Consider the following 22,008-nt stretch of genomic DNA (forward strand, 5'->3'; position numbering starts at 1 on the left):
TAAAATGTTTTTTATTATTTCTTAAGCAAATAAGGCTTTCCATGCATCTACCTCCTGACTTACATTTGTTGCTTGCCCACAAGCTCCAGGCATTCTCAAAACTATATTACGACAGGTAGTTTTGGTTGAAGGACGTTCTAATGTACTCCATTGACAACCGTTGTGACCGGTAATAATGTTATTTTTTACCTGGCTTACTTATTCATCAGGTAGATTATCATAAGATGTTTCATCATTGTGCTCTGATAAAATTTCAACATTATCCTCAACTTCACTCACAATTTCATCCTCTTCTGATTAATATTTGGCTAATCCTTGTTGAATAGTATTTTTGAAGTCATCATCTACTGTATTTTCTGTGCTTTTGCTCGCCATAACTGGAAGAAAAAGAATGCACTATAGTTTTTTCTACAATAATACATGTATACAGTAGTATTTGATTACCTCAATATACCTTTTTCACACCTTCGTGTTGGAACAGTGAGATTGTACATGTGTTTAGCTGTAAGCTTGTAATCTCACGGGAGAATAGCTAGCCTACCAAGCACTACCAGCCTAACAAGAAAAACTTTTCTGTGGAAGTGATATTGTGTGGTGTAACAGGTTACACCTGTATCCATTGGAGGTCAACAACTGAAACCTTGACCACGTACAACTTCCATACTGTAGACTCCTTCACCATTCACTTGTGTGAAATGTACTAAGTTACATACTGTTTCATAAGCTTTGTGTTCTTAGAATTCCAGATATCCAGTATCATGAGGCCAGCTCATGGTACTACAATCTTGACATATAACTGCTAAAAAGTAGGCTACCGGTATTACTTTTCAAGTTCCAGTAGCATCTTGCTTTACAGATTAAGTTGGGATACTGTACTACAACAGTAATCTTGACTGCATGATTCTTGGGACTATTAGCTGGTATGGTATGCCAACATCAAATGTCTTCTCTCAGGTCTAGAACACACAACAAACATTCTCATCGGCACAAACATGTTTTGACACAGTACCACCACAATGCTCATTTACACAGACGTATGGTCCATACAGTACCACAATGCTCACCCTATATTGATTGCTAGTAAGGCTCCAACTACATAAAGGTGCAATCTTTTGCTACAGTAACATCAAATTAGTACCCATAAAAATAAAAAAAATAATAGTAACACTGCATTGCAATCTGCATTGGAGCGATCTCTTCACTACTGACTAATGCTCTATTGTAAGTAGTGGGAATGACACTCTACATTTTGTGTCAGTTCATGGCAAATAAGTTTATGTTGCACTGAACCTGAGTTCTGGAGCACCCAGACATTCTAAAATAAACTAAGCTTCAGGAATTCCTTTGGACCATTTACTGTTTCACTATTGAAACAAAAAGCAAACCACTGAATAGGAACTGTTACTTAACAGAAATACTTCCTTACTATCCAGTTAACGGGAAGAACCAAAACTTCAGAATGAACTTTTGTAAGCTACTGTGAAACCTCTTTATAACATTCCCCCATATAACCTTTTCCTCTATGTTACATCCGTTTTATTCGGTCCCGACTAACAGCCCATATAAACTATGTTAAATTTTCCTCTTTACTGCGTTTCTTCTATATTACAATTTCCTCCATTTAACACTCATATTTTTGGAACCCTGGTCAATTATTTACCTCTTTATAACATTTAAGTGACTGAATGTAGTCGCATCATTTTCCGTTCTGTGGATTCACAGTTGGCGCCGCCTTGGAAAGCCCGCACTCGGTGTGTTTCATATGTCAGCGTCAGAACCTGGTCACGTGATACGTGATGCACATTCTGCTTGTGCTGCTGTTTGTGGACAGATGTGTGGCACATCCACCAGACGTATCCTTTCTGAGAAATGTGAAAGTATTTTACAGGCAATGAATTTAATTATGTACTTGTGGAGGGAAGTCAGTGCTGAAACTATTAAAAACTGTTTCACAAAAGCGGGATTCTGTGAAAATGAGATGGCAGCTCCTGTGAAAGATGTTGCAAGTGATTTGCAAGAGTTTCTGGAATTAATAGGCTGTGATTCTGTCACTTTTGAGGACTTTGTGGTTGTGGATGACAAGGTGGCAACCACAGGAGTACGAAGTATTGAGGAGCTGACTGCAGAGAGAGGCTAGGAGAATAATAGTGTAGTGAAAGTGACAGTGACAAGGAAGATGACCCTTTGCCCTCATATACTAAGGCAGCTGAAGGCTTTGAAACATTCAGGAGATACATGATGGCCCACAGACTTGAGGACGGAACAGTAGATCAACTTGCTCATTTGGCCATAGAGTTTAGGAGAAATAGAAAACAAACGTGCTTACTTGAATATTTTAAAAATCATAGGTATGTGATTTTCAGATTGCTTAGGTTCCTAGAGTTTTGTGCAAATTTAAGTTCCATTTCATAATTTAATTATTAAAGTAATTTTTTTGTGACTAATTCTTTTTTAATCTGTACCATTTACTGTGTTTTTATGTAATATGTTCAGTATATCATAAACAAAATTTGGCTCATATTCTATAATTGGGTCAACTGAAGAACGGGATACCACCTGTCAGCTTTGGACAATGATGTCATATCTTAAGAATCTGTTATAACTTTTTGCAGTACAAACTGATCCATTTCCTTTCACCCATCCACCTACCGGGCCCCATGTTTTAATTACAAAAAACTAATCATTTGATACATTGATCATTTGCAAAGAATATCATATTACAGTGTTGTGAAAATTTAAAATGTCATCTATGGCACCATTTGTCAAAGCTGATTAGTGGTATCCCAATCTTCAGTAATGCCCTATAATTATTATTTGGAAGCCTTCCTCTTTATAGTGTTTTCCTCTATACAGTGTTCAGAATTTGTGGTCCCTTGAAAAACTTTATATAGAGGTTTCACTGTATTCACTTTGTGCGACACCCATGACTTGCATTCCCATCCTGGGTGCCACTTTAGGTGTTTTTGGTACTTTATGAGTAGCTCAGTTGTATATGACAAAGAGCCATTGACGTACACAAAGTGGAGGTCAGTTTTCCATTCTTGGTATGGTGCACCATACTAACCTGTCTGAGTTTCATGGTAATGGAAAGTGAAAGTGTCATTCTGCATAAAAAATTCTAAATCATGATTGATTTTTCCATCACTGCTTGGTATAGGACAACTTCATGTGTATAAATAAAAAGTACAAAAATATAAATGTTTTACAGTATTAATGTATTTAGTTAATTGTTTTCTTAGTTTACAAGAGAATCATCTTGTAAATTGAAAACTGGTTAACTAAATAATGCTGTAGAATGTCCACATTTTTGTGCTTTTCATTTGTAAATCCAAATCATGATTCCAGTGAAAGAGTGGCAGTCTTGACACACTGCACCAGTGATAGTACTGTTACAGAGATAAAACTTTTATATTTACAAAAAATATTTTTGATTGATTAGTCACTTTTTCAGAAATTTTATTCTACTTCTTTATTGTGCAACATTACAAGAGTTCACATCATTAGGTCATTATGTAATGATGAAACACTTTTGCAAATTAAGCTCTTGTAACAAAAATCAAAGTCTGTAAGTGGTTTTATTTGCCTTTTGTTTCAGCACTGTTGTTCAACACTACTCATTTGTTCTTACAAGCATAGACTCAAAATGGACATTTGGCTTTTGTCGTCATGATCCAAAAACAGAGACTGCACTTGTGATATTAAGCTTTTTACCATGGCATGAATCATTTTATAAGTGAGTATTGTAATTTGTTTTGTTAAATATAATATCAAGTGTGACAATAGGAAGTGTGCTGTGGATGATTAGACCACTTTAATACTGCGTTGATTTCATCTTCTACTGTAGAACAAAATAGCTATATACTTTCCCATATGCTGCTATCTGGAACCATGTTATCATTGTCATTTGAATCTGTTTTTTAATGTAAGTTTTACTGTCACCAGTTACAGAATTAGGCTTAGGGACTGCTAAACCAGTGGATTTTTTATGCCTGGCTGAGAAGCATGACAGTCAATACTGTTTTAGGCTTAATGATGCCTGTAGGCAACTCTAATATAGAAAAATTGGGGTGTGTGTGTGTGTGTGTGTGTGTGTGTGTGTGTGTGTGTGTGTGTGTGTGTGTGTGAGAGAGAGAGAGAGAGAGAGAGAGAGAGAGAGAGAGAGAGAGTAAAATGATGAAAAAGCTGGGATGGAATGACAACATGAAAAGAATGAATTCCTATTCATTACCTAGAGGAGGCACTGAGGTAGACAGGAACACTGAAAAAAAGAAACCTGCTAGATGTTATTAGCTAACAGACTAAGCCTTTCATCAGATGTAAACACCACACACACACACACACACACACACACACACACACACACAGAGTTTATGTTGTGATGATCCTTTCTGTATCAAGTATTTATAGAATTGTATTTGCTCAGTCTACATGTCATTAACAAAATGATGAAAGCACATGTAAAACATTACTGTTATTGTACTGAATTATCTTTAGCTGGTGTACTAATTTGGTTGTACAAAAGCAGATGCCTACATTAGCAAATCATGGGTGGTGGCAATGGTGGTGGGGGCTGGTGAGGTGAGGTGGGGGAGGGGGAATGGGATGGGGGAGTGACAAAAAAATGTACTGGTTTGTCAGGACTGGAACAAACAAGAGGCATGGGTCATTATCATCTTGTTCATAATTACTTGTCAGTTAATGGTTGGAATACACATCCAGACACACAAACTTCTTTAAGCATGTATCAGAGGCAAAACACAGAAAACACTGTGCAATGAAAAAGTATAACTTGCAAATGAATTTCTGCAAAAACATATATTGTGTTTGTGTGTGCATTTCCACAATGGATGAGAAAAGAACTGAGTATGACAAACTACCAGTATACTGTAATTTTATGAGTGTCCTATGGAACCCAAAATATAGAGTAATTACGAACTGAATAAAAGTACCCACTGATGGTGGCGTAAAGATGCTGAAACTTGTTTGGTCATTAATAAACAACAGTTGTTTGCGTAATTAGTGGACCTGAAAATCAGTTCTTTTTATCAGTAAACATGGCTGCTGCTTGAGCTTCAAAACCAAATTAAGAATAGGTATTCTAAAGGTTCAAATATGTGTCACTGGGGAAGTATCGAGTAAAAAAATATTCCTAGGTTTGCCCCCACAAGTCATGTGTGAACCTTAGTAGTTGATGGAAGTAGCTGTACGTTGAATGGCCTTGCTCAGTACCAACAGTTTTCTTGCGTCAGCCAGTACTTTCGACCTGAACCAGCAGATAACACTGTGGTCATTATGTCAGGATAACCGTAAACAAATGCAGATGTATTATGATGTTACAAGATACAGAAATGTAATGTTAATTGAAATAGTTTAAATTTATTGATGTGTTCATTAAAGATGTATTGAATTTTATGGTTGATAGTGACCAGAATTAAGTGAATATATGTCAAAAGTCGCATACCGTCTTCATACATATATCGAAACAGCTACTCCCATCAGACACCATGCAGAGAGTCTACTTAGAGTGAATCTCTTTATCCAAATATGCATGTGGTGAATGTACCTAAAATTGTTAAGGAAGGCCATCTTGTGATACCACTCTTAAAAACATGAGAGTAGTACCTCCACAAGCAGTTACTGTAGTGTTGCTGTACAGAGCTACAGATCGGAGACTTCGGAGCAGATCTTAGTTTGGTTCTCACAAGGGAACCTCCCCATCGCACCCCCCTCAGATTTAGTTATAAGTTGGCACAGTGGATAGGCCTTGATAAACTGAACACAGATCAATTGAGAAAACAGGAAGAAGTTGTGTGGAACTGTGCAAAAATAAGCAAAATATACAAACTGAGTAGCCCATGGGCGACATAGGCAATATTATGGAGACAGTTAGCACACGAGCGCCGTGGTCTCATGGTAGCGTGAGCAGCTGCAGAAGGAGAGGTCCTTGGTTCAAGTCTTCCCATCGAGTGAAAATTCTACTTTCTTTATTTTTGCATAGTTATTATCTGTCCGTTCATTCATTGACGTCTCTGTTCACTGTAATAAGTTTAGTGTCTGTGTTTTGCGACCGCATCGCAAAACCGTGCGATTAGTAGACGAAAGGACGTGCCTCTCCATTGGGAACCGAAAACATTTGATTGCAAGGTCATAGGTCAACCGATTCCTCCACAGGAAAACACATCTGATATATTCTATACGACACTGGTGACGGCATGTGCGTCACATGACAGGAATATGTTGTCGACCCACCTAACTTTTACACTTGGCGAATGGGTAAAAAGATTCTTCTACCTTGCCCGATTTAGGTTTTCTTGGGAATGTGATAATCAGTCCCAAAAAAGTGATGAAAACGTAAGAGTTTGTCACATAAACTGAATATAAAAAATTAAAGTTTTCACTCGATGGAAGATTTGAACCAAGGACCTTTCGTTCCGCAGCTGCTCACGTTACCACGAGACCACGGCGCTCCTGTGTTTCCGGTCTCCTTGATGGTACCTATCTTCCTATGAACTACTCAGTTTGTATTTTTGGTTATTTTTTCACAGTTCCACACAACTTCTTCCTGTTTTCTCAATCGATCTGTGTTCAGTTTTTCAAGGCCTATCCACTGTGCCAACTTATAACTAAATCTGAGGGGGGTGCGATGGGGAGGTTCCCTTGTCAGCGTAAGTACAGAATGTAAAAACTCTTAAGATATATTGGTACTGATGTGGTTTTTTGGAAGTATCATTTCATCATTGATAACCTGTCCTTACTGGAAGTGGTTATGCAGGAAGCTTTTCCATGCAGACAGTTTTTTGTACAAATATTTTTATGACATTGTGGCAGTTTGCAACAATGTGGAGTTACAACAAAGTCAGTTTCAAAGCTGAGGCTTAAACAGTTGCTTGCTAAGTATACTGATGTGCTAATATACAGTGCGATCATTCCATTTGTAATAAATAGAACAGTAAACCTTAATTTTGCTTCCTTCTCCCACCCTTGCAACTACTATTCATCAATTACAGCTAACACTTCAGAAGCTGAAGGAGTGGACAGAAAGGACAGCTTTACGTTTGTGATGTAGGAAACTGCAACAGTTTATCAATCTCTGATGCTTTTACTTTATTTTTTAGGAGACGACAATTTGAGTACTAATGATACTATTCTTCAGTTTACTTACTCATTGTTTTGATAATGAACTGTCTGGTTACCAAATCTAAACTATGAGGTATATGAAAGCAGGAATTTTTAATGTACTGAAAGTATTTTATTGTGTCTTTTTACTGTGTCATGGGACGTAGTCAGAGGGAGTTTATTTAAAATTTATGATTTGCTTGTAAGAGCCTTGCTCTATTACAGGTGCTTAATAAATGAGTGAGTAAAGTCTACATATTTGAAAGTCAGATGCTACATACAATGAGGTAATTAGGCAGTCTACAGGCACACGCAGGACCATCCTTGTATTTAACCTTCTTACTGAGGCTGCAGACCATCTTTTTCCAATCAGTAGAAGCCCCCGTGTTGTGAGAGTTGTATAGGTTCTTATTTGTGTCAAAGTGTTCCACAGGTCACTACCCATCAGTGGACTATATTAGTCATAAACAGTCTGTAAACATAAAGATAATTTTAGCAGACCATGTGCTCAAGTGAGATAAGGGTTTTTGGCTTGACAAATCGTGGAAACCTCTCATTTCATGTTTGCGCTCTCAAAGAAAATCTTTTAAGTCTTCACTGCCTGGCACTCCAACATATGCCATCCATAATAACCAGCCACCTATTTCCTAACTATTGTGGACTTGCTGACTCTGCACTTGCTTTGTTTTACTCTTATATACATAAAATATTATCTATTACTGGTGCTCTTGTTACCACCAGAGTTACCTCTGATGCATGTGCTTTTACTCCATGGGGCTGTGTAAAGTGATTTCAAAATCTTGCCGGTGACTCACCTAGACATTGGCTGTAAGGATGGTGGAATATCTGATCCACCAGGAAAACTTGAAGAAACACAGTCTCCTAATCTTGTTTCACAAAATTTAGCAAGAGGAAAATTTTGCCACATAATGGATGGACAGGATCATTGTACCAATATTGAAACCTTGTGAAAACTGCCACAATATAGACAACTACAGACAAATTAGTTTAATGGCAGTCCTCTGCAAACTCCAAGAACATATTGTCAGTCAAAACTTTTTGCTGCTGGGAACAAGAAATTAGCTTTCTACATTTCGAAGCAGATTTGGAAGGTTATGTTTAAAAATGACAACTTTTATGATTATGGTCTGCTGTCAGGGGGGTCTTTGCATTTTGTTGAGACATGGCAGCAGTCTTCTCAAATTACAGAAGATGATGACAGCATGCCAATACCATTTCTTAGCTGTGTTATGTGAGTGGAGCTGTTGAAGCACTCTACCAATTTTTATTAGAAATTTCATATCACATATGCATTTCTGCCAATGGCCTCGCCTCAGTGGTAACACTGGTTCCCGTCAGATCACCGAAATTAAGTGCTGTTGGGCTGGGTGAGCACTTGGATGGCTGACCATCCTGTCTGCCGAGTGCTGTTGGCAAGTGGGGTGCACTCAGCCCTTTTGAGGCAAACTGAGGAGCTACTTGCTTGAGAAGTAGTGGCTCTGGTCTCTGAAACTGACATACAGTCAGGTGAGCGGTGTGCTGAATGCATGCCCCTCCATATCCGCATCCAGTGACCCCTATTGGCTGTGGATGATATGGCAGCCGGTTGGTACTGTTGGGCCTTAATGGCCTGTTCAGGGGTAGTTTAGTTTTTAGTTGTATATGCAATTTCTGAGCTGGACTTGATTCTGCAATTAATACTCAATGTGTACAGGAAAATGGGGTTCCACAAAGTTCAGTCTAGAATGATATTCTCTTTGTAATAACCATAAGCAGAATTTCTGCAATTGCAAACCGAATGTGTAACTGGCTTTTTACTTGAGTGACTTCCATTTATATTGTAGTTTGTCACCGTTCAACAGGACATCATATTCAATTCGTCATTACCCATAGGGGTGGGAAATGAAAGGGGGTAACATTGAAACATAATTCAGGAACACCTGGATCAATGTTAACCTTATTTGTATCAAAATACTGTGGAAGTAAGATTCCCTACCACAATAAGGGGTGGGGTGTGGGTGAGAAGGGGTGATGGAAAAATGTTTGAAAATGATCTATTGGTATTCATTCCCTTTACTTAATTGACTTTTAAAAATATGAAGTTCAATTTGTCTCTTATTTGTGCCCCCAGGGTGCTCACATTTCTTTTGTATGTGCGTGCTTGGCTTCGATGGACTTCTGACACTTGCAGTAATACGCCCCGTCTCATATGCAATTATATGCCTCTATTATTCTTTTTATACATTCTGCTTCCAATTGGGTGGTCTTCTAAGTGCTGACCATGCTTGGATTTGGTTTGATTGTGGACACTCGTTTTTTTTCTGTACACTCATCTTTTCTTTCTTTCTTTCTTCCTTCCTTACTTCCATCTTCTTCTTCTTCTTTATCTTTATTTGCACTTGATGCAACCTTTCATCCTTCACATCATGGCCCCCATTGTTGGGTTTGACTTACCATTCCTCTACCAAATTTTTCAGGGGTGTGGAGGTCGGGTACACACAGTGAATATTCCACCATTTGTGACTTTTTGTCATTGCACCCTCCATTTATGGTGAAAGTAATACACCCAAAATACAGTATAATAGACATCCTGTCAGGGATTGCACAATTGGTGCCTGGGCTGGAAACTCCCAGGTGGCCTTTGCTGTGGCTGGGTGGAGCACATGGGGAAAGCCTCTCTTAGAAGTGGGTGGCACCAAGGCAGATGACTCACAAATGAAATGGCTCAGATTTTTTCTGCTGGTGACCGCGCAATCTTAGCAGTCTCTTATCAAGGAAAGAATTGCCAAAATGCGGAAAGATATGAGCCCTCATTGTTTTCTGCCCTGGCTTCGTCATGGGAGAAACATAGGGCTAGGAGATGAGAGAAATACTCCCCACAGTACTTAGTTTTCTCTAAGATCAATGGGGATTTGGCCACAGAGCCATTATTCTTTGTTGACCACCTTGAGCACAGGTTTTAGGAAGCAGCAGAGATTTTGAAAAGGAGAAGTTGTTCAATTCCAATTAATACGGCATCACCTGCTCAGCCATAGGTGCTGCTCGCCTGTGATAAGTTGGGCAATATTCCTGTAACTGTCACTCCCCAAACAGTCACAATATGAAACAGGATATAATCTTTCACTGCGACCTACTTATACAGACCGATGAGGAGTTACACTGATCTCACAAGGCACTGGGATTACGAGTCATGGAAAACACTAGTAACGGTGCTCACATCCATTTTATTGCCTGATGACGGCGGCTGCTGCAGCATGTGGCAGGCAGACACCAATGAGTAGGGGCAGAAGTTATGAGGGGTGGGTTGGCATACCATCCTCCCTACTCGTGAGAGGCCTTAGGGCAGGACTGGGGATGGCGTCTTCATAGCGACATCCCCATTGAGGTCAGCATTCCACGACAGTGGTCTTGTGGGGGCCTCAAAGGTTATGGGCTCAGAGGCCCAGCAGCAGAGGCAGTGGTGGCAACTGTGGCATCAGGTGCAGTGGGGGCTGCATCAACAATGGCAGTCAAGGAGTGGGGATGGAGGGAGGAACCCCCTGATAACAATCCGCCAGGTAGTGACCACCTCTGAAGTGCAGATCGGACCACCTGCGACACAAGGACGGCATTGGCAGTGGCAGCAAGATTGAGAGAATTGGTGGGCGGCCACAGCTGGTTGAAGTGACAGGATGTCCACCCACCAGGAGCGTGGGCGATGCACAGGCGCTGGCTCCGGCGATGCTCGATCACGACAGGAACCCAGTTTGGCCAGCAGCTGAACAATGAGCCCAAACAGGTGCAACTGGCCAGAACTGTCGTGGAGCTGATGATCCCAACTGATGCAGTGTTGAATGCAGCGGGTGAAGGAATGTCTGTGGTTGGCATCCATGCAGCAGCTCTGCTGGGCTTATTCTCCCACCGGAGTGAAACTGTATGATCACAAAAAATGGTCTAAAGCAGCTTCAGAGGAGTGCCAGATACATACTTTTGCATCTGAGTTTTAAATGTCTGAACTGAGCATTCAGCCTCGCTGTTAGATTGAGGATGAAATGGGGGAGCTGTGAGATGATGAACACCACTAGCATAACAAAAAGATACTAATTCTCAACAAAATGGGAGCTGTTATCGATATTCATGGTATACGGAAGTCCCTCAATTGCAAAAATTGCAGACAGGGCCAAAATAGTGGCCACTGAGGATTTGGATGGACAATGCACTACATAGGGAAACTTGGATAAGCATCCACTACAGTGAGCTAATACTGATTTAGGAAGGGTCGAGCAAAATCAACATGTTGACGCTCCCACGGACGTTGCGTCATCAGCCAGGAGGAAAAGACACCTCCAGGGCTGCCTGTTTCTGAATGCAGTGAATGCAAACAGAGATAAGCCATGTAATTTCCCCATCTATGCCCGGCCAACACATGTGCCAGCAGACCAAAGCCTTGGTGCAAGAGGTTCCGCAATGACTGACTTGCGGAAGCCGCAATACATTAAGGCATAAGGAAGTGGCAATCGCGACCCAGGGAGCAATGTGCTCCATAGCTAATAAGACTCCTGTCAAACACAGAAAGGTGGTGCTGGAAGGAGAACTACAATGAATCCCCTATTTTATGTTTTTGTGTAGTCCAGACTTTAAAAAACGCAAAATTAAAGGAAATGCAGAATTGAGGAAAACACTAAAACCCCCCAAAATATGAGCAAAAACACATGTAATTGCATATACGATTAAAAATCATAATCCTTTCCCATACTTTGTGTAAAATCTGTGTAAGTGAAGGAAATTAAATGTATAGTAAAATGTGTGTACAACAATTTGTGGTAATGAATTTCATCAGTTCTTAAAAAAATCACATGTGTAACAGCAAGTAAACCGCATCAAAAAATTGAAATTGGTATCTGGGTACAAGGTAATTGAGCTATTTTCTGACATGCTATGACCACAAATTATACCTTCACAACATATGTTTTTGATAGATTGACAAATATGTTGAATTAAACCAAAAACATCACATCAGGTAAGTGGTTAAACCATAAGCATAATGTGCACGTCTGTTTAATGAAAAACTTTGTCAATGCTCCCAAGGGCGCTGCGGCATAAGCCAGGGGGAAAAGACACCTCCAGGGCCACCTGTGAGTGCAAGCAGCGTTAAGCCGCGTAATTTCCCCATCTATGCCTGGCCAACTCATGTGCCGACAGGCCAAAGCTTTGGTGCAAGAGGTTCCCCAACGACTGACCTGCAGAATCCACAGTACATTAAGGCGTAAGGAAGTGCTGTTATTGTTTAATGCTTTTCTTATGAGCTGCATTTCGTATTCTCACCACCATTAAAATATGATTTTAGGCTTGATGAGAGAAATAAGGATGTGAAAAAATGAGTTCACTTCCCCAGCTGGTATTACAAAACTATTAGAAGTCAGCTCAGAGAATTTTGTATGCTGTGTAAAATGCAGATTTGAAAGAAAGCTCAGGTGCTACAGTTTCGCTTCATGGCCTCTATCACTGCTGCCAATCTTCACGATCTACAATGTGTGGTATGTGTGGTGCAAAGTATATACGTGAGTAGTGTATGTGGCTGTTGCAACTGTATCATTTAAGATTTGAACACAGAAGCACTTTAAAATATGCTATCACAAAACCGTTGTTCTATTTCCACATCCTTGTCATAACACATCACCTGCAAAAAAATTATATTTTCAGCACTTCACAAAATGCTTTCACCCATACCTGCACTCCTATTGTTGAAGGGCCACTCCCCTCTCCACACATCCAGTAGGTGAGCTCATTTGACGTGTTTTAAATTAGTGTAATGTGGTGGGTGCACTAGCTATTCGGTGACTTAACAAGTTGTTAGCCAATAATAGTTCACTAGCTGGAAATGGGCAACTTTCCCTCGATTATGACGGAGCATATTCTTTGAAACACAGTGTTTGAATTTAAAAGCTTGATAATTGATATTGTTGTTGAATACAGTACATCAGAATTACATGCAAAAAGATGGGACTGAGTTATAAGTGGCTTAAGGAAAGGTGGTGACTGGGCTCCCTTCATCACGTTTTGGCTCGGTCCGGAACACTTTGCGTCAACTTTCTTGTTTTTTCCATTAGCACTGCAACCTAGAAGTAGTTGTATCATAATTGCATGTGAAGCTAAATGTTGCAAGTTGTGGGGGCAACAACTATCAAGGATTTCATCAGCATTTCCTCTCTCATGTTTCCCCTCTCTTCAATGGCCTAAAATATTCCCTTAACTCTGCCACCACCTGTAATGTGAAGCACCTGTCTTCTGAGCCACTTGTAACTTGTTCAGTCACATCCGTTGTCAATAGGAAGAAACCAGGATGAAGTCAAGCGAGGTGTTGAGTAAGAACTTAGAAACGAGGTAAACCTTACTGGGAAGAAATGTAAAATTGGGGAATTTTTATTATTGATGTTTTGAAGTTCTCACAGGTGCTATGAATTTATGGTGCAGAATCACAAAAGACATAAATAAGAGAACTTAAAATCGAAGTTCCGCTGTAATTACGCAAGGATTAGAAGAATGGCCCAGGAGTGTTTCTAGGCAACCATGCTGCATAAAAGAGAGAACCCAGCTAAGTACAGGATACGTGGCAACAGCCGATGCTATTGTGGCAAAAGTGATAGGAAAACTCTTGACCATGTTCTGGTTCTCAGTCTCTAAATAGAAACAAAGCAACTTATCCTGCTCAGACGCTGGGTGCGGCCTTATCAGAACACGAGATAAAACATCGGCGTTGGTGTGTTGTGCCGTTGGCCAGTGACGGATCTGTTAATGATAATGGGAGAGGAAGAGCGCCCACTGCTGCAAATGATGTGCTGCCTCATCCAGCACGGAAACTGAAGGGTTTTAAAGAGCAACCGGCAGCTTGTAATCCGTGATTAAATGGAACTTGGTACCATACAAGAAGTGAAATTTCTTGAGGGAAACACAGTTGCTAAAGCCTCCTTTTCAATCTGAGAACACCACTACGCATGGGAGTTGAAGTCTTAGAAGCATAAGCAATGAGTCAATCAAACCTTTCTGCGAATTTGTCTCTGTCTGAAAAGTGGCCAAGCATGGGACAGATTGAAACTTAGATTTAAGCAAAGTTAATGCTCAGTCACAAGCTAGGGACCAGAAAAAGGCACATTTTTTCACAAAAATACATGCAGTGGCTGACCAACAGTGGATGTGTTTGGTAAAAACTAATGGTAGCATGCAACTTCATTTAGAAACATCTGCAGTTCCTTAATGGAGGTTAGCCGTGGGAAAGCCGCAGTTGCGCCAGCATGGTGAGGCAACAACTTGATCCCTGTGCAAGAAGCCTCAAAATGTAGGTACTCAATTGAGCTGAAAAAATGAGATTTGGCAAGATTGCACTTGAGACTTGCAGACTGCAAAGAGAGAGAGAGAGAGAGAGAGAGAGAGAGAGAGCGCAGACACTGCTAAGGTGGTCTTCGGTTGTAGAATGCAAAACAACGTTATGGTCAAGGCAATTGATGCAGCCAGGTACAGCTGTCCTAAAAACGCAGAAAAATACCCTTTGGATTCTTTACGATGACCACTGGTCTAGCCCATTCACTGGAAGAAATGGGCCGGATGACATAGATTGACGTCAAACAGTCTAATTCGACCTTGAAAGAATCATGTAATGTGACAAGCACCTGGTGCACCTATAAAAAACATGAGCAAGCATTCTCTTTCATGATAATGTGAGAGGGACTCCAGTTGCTGATATGGAAGTTTCTGATGCTAAATTTACCTCATCGTCAATGGAGAAATTGAAAGTGTTAAACACATATAACATGTGGTAATGGAACGATCAACAACAAGGAAGGTGAGAGGTCAAACAACAGATTTTTAAGATACAGGAGTGGAAAACTATCCTAGTATCGGAATCTGCTGTTTCTTGTAGCTAACCAACTTCCATGAAACCTGTGAGAGTGGATGGGAGCCCAAATCCACATACATCTGTGCGTTTACTAAAGTCGTTGCAGCTCCTGTGTCCATCTGCATTTTTCGCGGCTTATTAAATACACACAAGTCAATAAACAAATTGTTTGGGGAAACAGTCATAGTAGAGATCGAGTTTATGAGTCATAGTAGAGATCGAGTTTATGAGTCATTGTAGAGGCCGAGTTTATGGGTCATTGTAGAGGCCGAGTTTATGGGTCATTGTAGAGGCCGAGTTTATGGGTCATTGTAGAGGCCGAGTTTATGGGTCATTGTAGAGGCCGAGTTTATGGGTCATTGTAGAGGCCGAGTTTATGGGTCATTGTAGAGGCCGAGTTTATGGGTCATTGTAGAGGCCGAGTTTATGAGTCATTGTAGAGGTCAAGTTTATGCCCATTGGTACTACTGTGTCTTCCACGTTTCAAGAGGTGTTACAGCCCAATGCAATGTGGCCTTCCTTTTGACACTTCTTGCAAACCACCCAACACTTAGGGCATGGAGCATGCTCATGTTGAATGAAGCAGTAAGGGCAAAATGGAAGGGAAGCACGCAACTGTTGCTGTGATGGGGCCCATTGCTACTGTGGCTGTAATTGACGCTGCCCAATGTGACGCTGAGTTGAAGGTTGTACTGCTGCAATGGCTTCCTTGTTACCCTGCGGACTTGCAGCATGCCTAATAGACTGATTGAGCAACTTCGGATAACTCTCCCCACACAGTAATCTGATCACCTGTGGTCCATGACATTTCAAAGGACTGTGCTGAATTGAGCACATCCGTAAGCATTGGATTCTTACATTGAAGTACTTATTTGTGGACTTCCCTATCTGGGACCAGACGAATAACAACATGCACCATGTGATCAGCGTAGGATTTGTGATGGGTACTAATGACAAATTTATGATGATGGCTCAACCCATGTAGTTCTGCAGCCCAGGCTTTGTAAGATTGATTTGGGTATTCCTGGAAATGGTAAAATTCTACACATGTCACAATGACATGCAGTCTGTCACAGTAAGAGGTTGAGAGAAGCTTGAAAATTTCATCAAGTGATAAGCTGGTCGGTTCTTGCAAAGGCACAAATTGACACAACAACTGATAAATGCATTGTAAAAGCCAGGAAAGGAAGAAAGCCCTCCTCAGGTTTGCATCGCCCATGCAAAAAACGTGGAAATGTTGGTATCACAGTCTCTTGTAGGAGTCCCAATCTTTGGATGGTTCATCATATGCCAGAAAGGGTGTCAGTTGCACTGACTGGAGAGTAATCTGCCGCGATCATACAGACACCACGTAATTGAGAGTGGTGGCGAGATCCTGCTGCTGTGCTGTGAAAGCGTGCTGCTGGGCAGTGAGACAGTGGAGTATTTCTTCTATTGAGATGTTTGTTGGGCGATTTATCACTGACACTAAAATGTGGAGAAAATGTAACCCTCACTCATCACCAAGTTTGTTACAGCAGGAACAAACACATTTTATCGAACATAGTACTTTTTAGAGCAAATGAGATATAGGTTGTGCGTAGCACTGAACACATTGACTAGACAACAGTAATACAGTGTAAAGAATAGGCCAAGCACTCGTTTGTGGTCGTGTAAATAATGCTGTTTCTTTGGCAGCTCACCAGAGTGCACGAGGGAGCTGGCGCAGGTGTCCTCTATAAGCATGCCTGTAACTGTATGGACATGCGTATCTGGAATCGCACATGTCATGAGTGAAGGTACAAGGATGGTCCCATAAGCACCCAACCTGACTGAGAGATGGCAGTCATTGTTGAAAAATATCTCTGGATTAGAAAGTATATGATCTGTGAAGCATAAGTTTCAAGTGTGAAGACGCCACATTGTTTAGTATTTGTTTGGCAGCCATCAATAGTGAAAATTGTGAATGAACTTGTGAAAATGGTGGAAATTGGTCATTGTTATGTGACACAATACTTTTTTGAAAGGCCTCAGCACAACCAATATTAAAGCTGAGCCATAGTCTACTCCTTTGTTGACAACAGCAAAATACTGGGTAGCTGAGTTTAAACGAGGCCGTACGAGCTGCCAAGACACATTGCAGTGGTCGACCAAATGAGGTGACGACTTCAGAAATGTTGAAGAAAATCCACAAAAAGGTGCTGGATGATTGTCAACGAGAAAACTTTGTGCAAGGTTTGTGCAGCGTTTGCTCACACTTGAGCAAAAACAATGTTGTGAAAATGTTTCAATTGAGTGTTTAGCGAAGTTTCGCTGCAACAAAGCTAATTTTTTGTGCCGTTTCATAACCATGGATGAAACATGGCTCAACCACTTCACTCCCGACTCAAAAGAACAATCAAAACAATGGACACAAATTGGAGAACCGATTCCAAAGAAGGCAAAGACCGTTTCATCTGCAGGCAAGGTTATGGCTTCGGTTTTTTGGGGGGTGCACGTGGGATAATTTTCATTGACTACCTCGAAAAAGGATATACCATCAGTTAGTATTATGTGGACTTATTGCAATGTTTGGGCGAAGAAATCAAACAAAAACAGCCACAAGAAAGAAGAAAGTGTTGTTTCTTCAGGAAAATGCACCAGCTCACAAGTCCATTATTGCAAAGGCCAAAATTAATGAATTTAAGTTTGAATTGCTACCTCGTGCACCCTACTCGCCAGATTTAGCCCCCTCAGATTATTTTCTGTTCCCAAATTTGAAAAAATGGCTTGGTAGTCAAAGATTTTCAACAAATCAAGATGTGATGTCTGCAGTTAATGGCCATTTTAGGAGTTGAACAGTTCTCATTATAAAAAGGGTATCAAACTTATTGAACATCTCTGGAAAAAGTATATAGAGCTGAAAGGGGATTATGTTAAAAAATAAATACATTTTTTTCCAAAATTATTGTGTTTTCTTTGTTGGTTCGGGTACTTGTGGGACCATCCTCATACATCACGAGTGAAGGTACATCAATATGAATCATGCAGTTCTGTCACCATTGTGCTATCCACCCACAACCAGAACTCTACATCAACAAACAATTGCTCAATGTGGTAGACCTTTCACTTTCTAGGACTGGTCTTCGGTGCCTGCTTTACCTTACTACCCCACCTTGGCCATCTTGAAGGAATAAGCTGGTCAAACCTCAGTAACACCAGCTGGAGAACAGACCAATTGTCATTTTTGTGGCTTTACAAAGCCCTGCTCTTGTCCCATGTTGACTCTGGGAGTCTGACATATGGCTTGGCATTGCCTTCAGAGTTGCCGGTGCTGGACCAAGTACACCATTTGGGGATCCATCTCGCAACAGGTTATTTTCAGACCATCCCTGTGAACAGCCTATTCACAGAGGATGGGGTCTCTTCACTACAATCTTGCTCAGTTATTTGATACACATTCATTGCTCTCCTGAGTATCCGAACTGCCATGTCCTCTTTCCCGGTAGGGAGACCTGCCTCCCACAACAGTGGCCCAGGACTGGAGTCACGATCGTGGTTCGCATATGGGGTCTCTGAGCTCCCGACTTCCCCACTGTTGCGTCTTGTCAGGGAGCAATTGCGTTTGGTCCCATGGTGTGTAACACATCTTTGCATCGGTCTCTGCCTACCCTTTGGACCAAAAGACTGTGTTGATCCCATGGATTTTTGCTGCCTGTTCCTGTCCATCATTGGTTCATTTTCCAGGTTCACAAGTGATGTAAACTGACAGATGTATGCTCAATGGATGAACTAGTTTTGCCTACACACATACAAGGAGCAGTGAACCATGCTCCTTGCCAAAAGGATGCAGTGTATTCACTGCAGAGTTGGTGGTAATCGTTTGAGCCCTCAGTCACATTTGTTCTTGCACGAGACAGACATTCTTAATCGGCAGTGATTGCCTGAGTGGTGTTGAGGCAATCAACTAGTGCTACCAAATGGTTGCGACTACCCATGGTCTCCTTTCTGACCTCCATCAAGCCTCTGTGGTTGGCCATCTTTGTCTGGACCCCAGGTCACATAAGGATCCCAGGGAACAGACTGGTTGGGCAAGTTGGTTATCAGGATGCTGACTTTGGAGATTGGCGGGGGGATGGGGGTGGGGGCTACTGGAATGAGACCTTAGATTGACTCTCCACTGTCAATTGTTGGAGGCTAGGAGCAAGAATTGTTGTGCCCTTGTTTCCTCCAAACAAGCTGTGAGCAATAAAGGGGACCACAACCATGTGGCGGTCTTCCTTTCATGCTTCTCACAGGGAGTCTACCATTCTGTCAGCTGCACATTGGCGACACTTGGCTGAACCATGGCTACATTCTATGACCTGAGAATCCACCCTTCTGCCAGTGTGGTGCCCGTCTGACGGTGGCCCACATCCCTATTAGACTGCCGTATTTGACCACCTTATGGTGAAATCTTAAACTTGCTGACATACTGTCTCTGGTGATAGTGAACAAGCCAAAGCGGCTGATCTTGTTTTACCTTTTAACTGTGAATGTTGTTTTTACTCCTCTTTGCAGGGTAAGGACGCATTGGCCTTGTCAGCCGCTTGAGGCATTTGAGGGCTGCGCCCCATTACTTGCTCTGACCCCGGCTCCATATGACTGCCCTTACCACCTTTTTAATTCTTCATATTCTTTTATATCTGTTGTTGATTTACTGTCTCATCATTGTTATTCCCTTTCCTAAGATCTTATTAATTTGTCTGTGTTGCTGGTTTCCTTGTTGTTGTGGAGGGTGAGGGAATGCTGATCAGATGCAGACGGTGTTCCAAAAGTCCACAGCTTCTTTCTGGGTGGAGCACCTCACCCACTTGCCCCTCTCTCACTTCTAGTTACTTCTTCTTTTTGGTTTTAATGATTCTCGGTTACATTAGAGTTCGTCAATATCTGTCTTCCTCTTTGAATTCTCTTCCCTGCTGAATGTATGGAGGCTAGGGGAACTGATCACCATGTAGTTTGGTCCCTTTAATCCTATCAATCCAGTCCATCATATTCGTGCTATTCATTTGTCAACCAGGCCATGAGAATGACCACTGCAGCAAGTCAATAATTTTGGCAGTGTTTCAGGACCTACGATGAAGCCATATGGCTGAATACCACAGATAACGTGAACATCCTCTTTGGAGTCATGTGGTGTAAAATACCAATGAATCAGACATATGTATGCAATATATGGTACAAACACACATACTCAATATCTCCTCCTAACTGATTTCAACCCTACTTGGTACACACATTGTTTACTGTCTGGATATGGACAGAGAGAGAGAGGTGAGGAGAAGGTGGACAGAGACTGGGGGTAGGAGGAGGTTGACTATTTGAAGATTGTAATAAATAAACACCGAGGCAACATGGGGTTACTCAGCTAGTATCAACACAAACCATACATATTATAATAAAACGTATGTATGTATGTATGTATGTATGTATGCATGTTCCACATATCCTCCTGAATGACTGGACCAATTTGAACCAAACTTGGTACATATATCACTTACCGTCTGGAAAGAATCGCTGTGAAATAAGGACCATCTATTTATGAAAGGGGTCTGGGTGGGTGTGAAAAAGGAAAATAGCCCATGTTCATTGAATACCCATACTTTATTCATCCAGAATTTCAGAAAGAGAGCACTTAGTCTTGCAACAAATTTTACACATAATTTCAAATTTTTATCTTTTTCTTGCTAACAAGTCTCACAAAATGATGATAGGAAAAAAGTTCATCGCTTATTACATTTCCGCTGTTCATTCAGTTAAACCGCCACATGGAGCACGACATTTTAATTTATTACGTGCTTTACTACTAACTGTATTCATGACATATTTTTCAGACAATATTCACACACCACTGAATATACCAAAAAAATTATATTATTGTATGAAACACAGTTTAGGAGATATGACGTCATAAACACTTAGATGTGTGAGAAACTGCTGCACCATGCAAGATGTTTAAAACTGTTACTTCACTACAACTAAGTCTATTCACAACACTTTTTTCAGACATGGTCCACATATGCTGCTGAATGTATCTAGAAAAATATATCATTGAGCAACACAAACTTCAGGTGGTGTGGTGCCATAAACCCTGATGTGTGAAAAACTGCCAAATCATGCATGAAGTTTTAATTTATGACTTGTCTACTTCTAACTCTGTTCACAACACATTTCACAGATTGTAGCTAAATATACCAATGGATATACCTGCAGCATTATATTATTGTATAGAACATATAATATGGATTACTATATGTTCTATACAATGATATGATGTTGCAGGTATATCCATTAACATATTTAGCTACAATCTGTGAAATGTGAGATATGTCGTCATAAACATTGAGCTGTATGAAAATGAAACTGCAGGGCCAAATTTGCTACAGGTGCAGGTGAAATTTGTTTACACATATGTGTGAAATATCTTAAATATTTGTGAAATATATTAGACATGTTTGTATGCAGACAAAGCCACATGCAAGAAGCTTATCCTAAACCCCTGGAATGATTTCAACCAAATTTGGTGCACATATTAGTTACAATGTTTAATGAAATAGTGTGGCAGTAAGAGTGTGATAACGAGGAGGGCCAAGGGGGAGGAAGAGGTGGGCACAGGGCACAGACAGGAATGGGGGGGGGGGGGGGGGGGAAGTATTGGGCAGACAAAGTGGACAGTAAAATGGACACAGAAAGGGTAGAGGAGGAGACAGACTGAGAAGAAAAGAGGAGGAGATGGATAAAGGCAGGGGTGGAAAAGATGGGTAGAGAGAAGGGATGGTAGAGATGGATAGACAGAGAGGAGAGGAGAGGAGGAGGAGGAGATTGAAAAGGAGAGTGGGAGGAAGGGGTTGACAGGGGGGGGGGTGGAGGAAGTTGATGGAGGTGGGTGGGGGGGGGGGGGGTGATGGACAAAGAGTAACGGGGACAGAGTGTGAGAGCTGAAGGAGGAAACGGACAGAGGGGGAGGGGGGGTGGAAGAAGGAGATGGGCTAATAAAAGATTAGAATAAATACATACCTGGG

The 22,008-nt window shown here is 41.1% G+C and overlaps 1 protein-coding gene across 2 annotated transcripts in view; it reads left to right on the forward strand.

Moving 5' to 3' along the window:
- The window catches only part of LOC124612451 (DENN domain-containing protein 1A-like), a 292,617-nt gene that overhangs the window by 53,530 nt on the left and 217,079 nt on the right, over window positions 1-22,008 (forward strand). For both annotated transcript variants that reach the window (XM_047140674.1, XM_047140675.1), the window contains exon 3: window positions 3,596-3,733. In XM_047140674.1, coding sequence (XP_046996630.1) covers window positions 3,596-3,733 — 138 coding nt within the window. The remainder of the gene's footprint in view (window positions 1-3,595; window positions 3,734-22,008) is intronic.

The sequence above is a fragment of the Schistocerca americana genome, chromosome 4 (genome assembly GCF_021461395.2).
Source record: "Schistocerca americana isolate TAMUIC-IGC-003095 chromosome 4, iqSchAmer2.1, whole genome shotgun sequence".
Classification (NCBI taxonomy): Eukaryota; Metazoa; Arthropoda; class Insecta; order Orthoptera; family Acrididae; genus Schistocerca; species Schistocerca americana.